A 6,000-nucleotide genomic window follows, 5' to 3' on the forward strand; every position below is an offset into this window, starting at 1 on the left:
GTGTGTATGTGTGTGTATGTGTGTGTGTATGTGTGTGTGTCTGTGTGTGTGTGTCTGTGTGTGTGTGTTCCTTTACTAGGAAAATTAAGCTACCATCTCAGGCTTGTTTTCTGTACAGAAAAGTATACTGTGAATATAAGAGTCAAATATTATGGAATGACCTTGGAATGAGGTTGCATTTTGTCAATAAAACATCTTTATAAAGGTTATTAACGGGGACAGATTGCAAGTACCATTTTCTACTATAGGTGGTAGAGTCAGTGACTCTCTTTTTCTTAGATGTCCTGCTTTGGATTACACTGAGTTACCAATTCACCAATGTCTATGGGGTTACATAGTTAATATATCAAGAACAAGAACATCACTTGCAAAACTTGGTTTTCTTGCTTCCTGCTCTCCCCATCTGGTTAACATTATAAGGGAAGCAGTAGGTAAATTAGAGATAGTATGGGTTCAGATGGAAGGACTCTTATGGAGAAATTTCTTCTTTGGAGTAAATGTGCCCTGACTCACTAGGGAAGAGAAATGCCCTCCAGAATCATACTGTAGAATTTTTCTTGACCCAGAATTGGGTAGAGCCAAGTATTTCTCACGTAAATGACAGTGTATGCTTTGTCGTTTGCCATGGTCTTTGGAGTGGAGTGGAAAATGAACATTGGAAAGGAGGGCAGCAGACAAACTCCAGAGGTGTTGCACACAACTACACAGCCATACTCACAGACAGTGTCCTTCAGACGAGGAAACAGGAGTTTGAGGTGATACGTTCATCTTTGTTCATGGTTATAAAAGACCCTAAAACCTCTCCAAGCCTTCTTAACACTACTGGATCTGGTTCTAATTGCTTCCTGCCCCAGGGACCAACAACTGGGTAGAAGCAGGTAGTCCCCAATCCATACTTGTTCCATTAAGTAGAAAGAGAGCTGTTCACATGCTAATCTGCACCCCTTGTTCTTCTCAAGCCATGTGACACAGACCACATCCTGGATCCACCCTGTGATGAGCGTCCTGAACCTGTCCTGCGCAGAGGAAAGTGAAGAAGACTGTCCCAGAGAGCTAACAGACCCGAAAAGCTGATGGGTTTCCATGGGAAATGGAGCAGCAGAGTCCTCTGGCTTCTCAGTCCATGTCAACAACCAGACACAAGCCACCACACCCCGAGACACAGGAATCCAGCATGTGCACCAGGCAGGGTGTCAAGTTGCAAGTGTGGTATTTTCGTGTGCATGTTAAAGATCAGTTGCCACTACAGTAGTTTTTTTTTTTTTTTTTGAAATAATCTAGTTGCATTTATTGAAGTCATTTATAGTCAGATTTTATATACATAAACCTTCTTATTTACAATTAGATCTTTATAACTCAGTATGTTAGTTCATTGTTTGGTATGACATACAATGGTTTGTATACCAACACTTCATATTGAAAAGTTATACAAACATAGCAAACTCCTTTTTATAACTCCCCCTCTCTACCCACAGCTTGGGAAAAATGTTCTGAGAAAGCAAGGGGAGGCTGCCGCACAGCTGTCCCGCTAGCTGCTGACTACAACTTGTACCAAATAGGACACCACCTAACTTATTAGGACACATCTATCATTTATAAAGTGCTTTCAAGCCAGTCAGTGGTGGTGTACACCTTTAATCCCAGCACTTGGGAGGCAGAGGCAGGCGGATTTCTGAGTTCGAGGCCAGCCTGGCCTACAAAGTGAGTTCCAGGACAGCCAGGGCTACACAGAGAAACCCTGTCTCGAAAAACAAAAAAAAAAAAAAAAATGCTTTCAAACCTCATCTTACTTAAACCAAACAGCATAGATTTTGAGCTGATCTACAGGGAAGGGAAGTTCTACTCATGGCTTCAGCTGGAGAAACAGTGGTTCAGAGAGACAGAGCACCCCATCCCAGGGATGAGACTCACACCTTATCTTCTGATTCTGTGTCCAGGCTTCTTTGTCCTGCTCCCTACAGAGGGAGATTGCAACCCAGCAGAGCATCTACAGTCTGTTGATGCAGCTGGGTCCACAGCTGTGCATTCCACAGCAGTCCAGAGGACACCTCAGAGTCATGACCCCACTCTCTTCCTTCTGCGGCCCCAACCCCCACCACCACCACCACCACCACCACCACACCAAGCAGGACACTGCTCTGTGACTTTTCAATGGGCTTTATATTTTCTAGACTAGAGACACTGGCTCATGGCCATGCTTGGGTGCCATGAGCCAGTAGGAGTATCTAAGGAGAGCTGACAGGAGAAAGGTATCTATTTAAACACTGCTGGAGCGCTTGTAAAAGGATGGAGGCCAGGAGCCAAGCAAAGCAGCGCAGCATCACTTAGGCAAGCATAGAGCTCCCAAGAACACAGTGCAAGAACCTTCACTCAGAGCCACTTTATAAGTAAGTCACGGAGTTCCTGCAGTGGAGCAGCACCTGTGTCAGCATCAGACACTAGCTCCTTACATTTTCTGCTGAGTTTTACCTGGTATATGGAATGCATATGGAGAATACACATGGGCATCGTGCTCACCCATACCTCTCTGAATACATTTAAGATGTAGGATTTAAGTTGAATGCACTTAGGATTCATGTTTTCCTTCATGAGGAAGAACATAAAGTCAAATACAGACTGACAAGGAGACTCAAACCCTAAGAACAACAGAATGGCTGGAGCAAATGTATGTCTCCTCACAGCTGTTTGGATCTTAGGATGCTTCCAGGAGCAGGGTAGGGGGAGGTGGCTTTGAGAGCAGCTGCAGAAGGAGCTGTTTCAAGTCCCAGAGAGGTGTAAACAGGCACTCACACACTTTTATAAGACAGTGTCTATGCTGTGAACCAGCACACTCCTGTTAGGAGATCATCCTCCTGCCCCGAGTTGGAGAGTGTCCTCAGTTGTTTGTAAGGGAAGCTGAGATGGGCTCCTGAAGCATGCGGTCTCTAATCTGTATGTGTGCATGTGTGTGTGGCACTCACAACCTCTCTGCTGCTTGATATCAAGTCCCTCCGTATTTCTACCAAATACATAATCAAAAAGATCTATAAAACACATAGCTCTATGTACTGAGCACTCTATAACATACATTTCAGTATACAATGAACATCTTTTGGAAGGTCTTTTGGGATAGCCACTCTCTGTGTATACCACCCTTACCTTGAGTTCACAATCCCCCTGCCTCAGCCTCCCAAGTACTGGTATTTCAGCAACAAGTACCTTCTTGAAGGTACCCAAAATGATTCCAATTTTATGAAGAAGCTGAGGTTTAGAGAGAAGTGGTCCCAAGGATCCCACCATGCCTATGTGTTGATGCTGGACCTGAGGCAAGTCTTAGACCCCAGGGCTTCCTTAAACCAGTGGGTAGAGCCTCCTGGATTTAGTCAGCCCTGCAGGACTCCAGCTTACAGTCATGAAGAACTTCCCAATTTGTAAGAAAGGGATTCTCCAGGAGAAAATAGCATTCCATCAGGTTCCTGTGTAACTGAGCATCTCATGTGAATGCAGCTAAGGAGGTTGAGCCTCTGAATTAGCTGAATCAGGTGAACACTCATTGAGAACTCCTCTTTAGTCCCTATGACCTCCAGACCCACAGATAAAGGACAGATGCTCAGAGAATCTTAAGAAGAGGACTTGTGTGAGTACTTTCCTGATGCAGACAGAACCCTGGGTTGATATTCTTTAATTTATCCCTATTACTGTCTACATCCATGGGAACTGCCTCTCCGCTGACCCAGCCACTCAAATGCTGGGCTATAGGAACGGGATGTGGTTACCTCCCTCCCAGAGCATGGTCCAGTGGCCTTGGACATCAGTTGTGCTGCAAGCCTCACTTCCTAGCGTGACAAGGGACGGCCTGGCTGTCCTCACTCATGTGTTCCCTTGGGATGCTCAGTAACTACCAGCGGTGTGAGCAGCACTCTCGTCACCAGGGCAAAGCAGAGCTACAGCTAACCATTTCAAAATAAAAATGATCTTGAAAGTCAGAATTAGTTAACTTCTAAATTTTAAAAATCATTTATTTTCCTTTCAAAAATGAGATCAAAGTTCTGTAGAAATAAATCGAGTTAGATACATAGCCCATCTAACTTTCTGGAAGCTGCCGTCACCAATATCTCAGTAAATATTTTCCCTTAAGGGTAAGCCTGCCACCCTTAAACAGCTCCCCCTTGAATTAGTATGTTGTGGTCATCTTTTCATAGCGATATACACATTCTGTTGCATTTTAAGTGTCTGCTTAAGCTATCACTTCCCAAAATATCCTTCACCAGTTGTTCAGCAACTCATTAAAGAAATCTTAAAGACACTGTACAGTCTTTCCTGTAACAGTGTCATGGCGAGCATTTGTGTATTTATTAAAACCTTTTCTTCAAGAACCCCTGCACTCAAACACGAGCGTCTGTAGAGTGAATACTTTTGAAAGCCACTGTGTCAGAGTACAAAGTTTTGTCACTGAACAAAGAGCTTCTCCATCCCTGCCTAAAAACCTGGATTTTTTTTGTTTTAAATTGGATATTTTCTTTATTTACATTTCAAATGTAAAGCTGGATGTTTTAATCATTGGGTTTTATCATCTCTTTAGCATCAGAGACTGGCTTGCTGTGTGGGGCAGAGTCTGGCAGTGACTAATTCAGTGTTCCGCACATGGCATTCCTCTCAGTGCGCTCTACTTTACATGTAATGATAAGGACTTGCTTCTAAATTAGCAGAGAGAGCAGAGGCATGCATACAGTGCACGCACCATTTCTCCATCTGTGGAACAGTGGCATACGTCCCTGTGCCCACACAAGGCAACTCAGCATGCATCACCTGAGCACCTACTAAGTGCCTGACCATGCAAAGTATTAAAATTGTGAACAGTACAAATTTCAAAGTCAAAGAGTTCAATGTCTTAATATTTCTACACACACACACACACACACACACACTCAAACACCAACGATTGGTTTTCTGTACAGGATAAGAATTTAAGGATTTATTTCCTAAGAACTCCTTAAATTTGAATAATTATGGAAAATATTAACCCCCCCACACACACACACCTTGGCTAGAAATGGAGAAGAAGGAACGTGCTGGAAGAAGAGGCTATCCAATAACAAATGAAAGGCAGCTGTCAAAATAGACTCAAACAGCACACTCATAAACTGCTTGCGCAATCAGAAAATATTATCCTTTTTCTAGGGAGAAATAGGACATTTCTCTACGGTAAGCAAAATGTAACTTTTTGAAGGGTCAACACTCTTGACATTTTTATGATACTCATACAGACAGAACTGAACAAACATTAATACAGCTTTCACAGTCTTGGGTATAATTTTCAAGATGATGAAAAGCACAGACTATGCCTGTGGAACTTAAAGAATTAAACAGAATGCGCCTGTAGAACATGACTTTAGAAGTGTAAAACTCAAGATGTTCTAATATCATGTATCAGTAAAATGATTTATAAATGATTTTATAAATACTAAACACTGTGCTAGATTTTCTTTTCTTCAGCCACCCTCTCCCTCTGCCCTGCCGTGTGTGTGTGTGAACATTGTGTGTGTGAACATTGTGTGTGTGTGTGTGTGTGTGTGTGTGTGTGTGTGTGTGTGTGTGTGTGAACATATAGGGGCCAGAGATGCCCTCTGCACCTGGAGCTTGTAGATCTGGCTGGCCAGCAAGCCCCAGTGATCCTCCTGCCTCTGCTTCTCTAGCACTGGGATTGCAAACATGTTGTGCCTTTTCACATGGATTCTGAGAGACTGAACTCCGGTCTTCCTGCTTCCTCTTCTCTGAACTAGTCATCGCCACAGCTCTTTCATCTGACCTTTCAGTTTCAGTGTCACATGACCTTTTATGAATTTTAAGTTTGATTTTTATTCTTTCAAGGTGGATTGTAAAGTAAGGTTAGAAGCTGTGTCAAAAGCACTCCTAGGGAAAGAGCAATTAAGAGTATATAACTGCCCTAACAGGACCAGAGTTGGGTTCCCATACCCACATCAGGTGGCTCACAACCACATTTAACTCCAGCTCCAGAGT

The 6,000-nt window shown here is 43.3% G+C and overlaps 1 protein-coding gene across 3 annotated transcripts in view; it reads left to right on the forward strand.

Annotated features, from left to right (window-relative positions):
- Stxbp4 (syntaxin binding protein 4) overlaps window positions 1–5,429 on the forward strand; it is a 159,132-nt gene extending 153,703 nt beyond the window's left edge. For all 3 annotated transcript variants that reach the window (XM_021177757.3, XM_029483796.2, XM_085829671.1), the window contains one exon: window positions 960–5,429. In XM_021177757.3, the coding sequence (XP_021033416.1) occupies window positions 960–1,074 (115 nt within the window). In that variant the 3' untranslated portion in view covers window positions 1,075–5,429. The remainder of the gene's footprint in view (window positions 1–959) is intronic.
- Window positions 5,430–6,000: the final 571 nt, after the last annotated feature.

This window comes from Mus caroli, unplaced genomic scaffold, assembly GCF_978045245.1.
Source record: "Mus caroli unplaced genomic scaffold, Mus_caroli_1 scaffold_13, whole genome shotgun sequence".
Classification (NCBI taxonomy): Eukaryota; Metazoa; Chordata; class Mammalia; order Rodentia; family Muridae; genus Mus; species Mus caroli.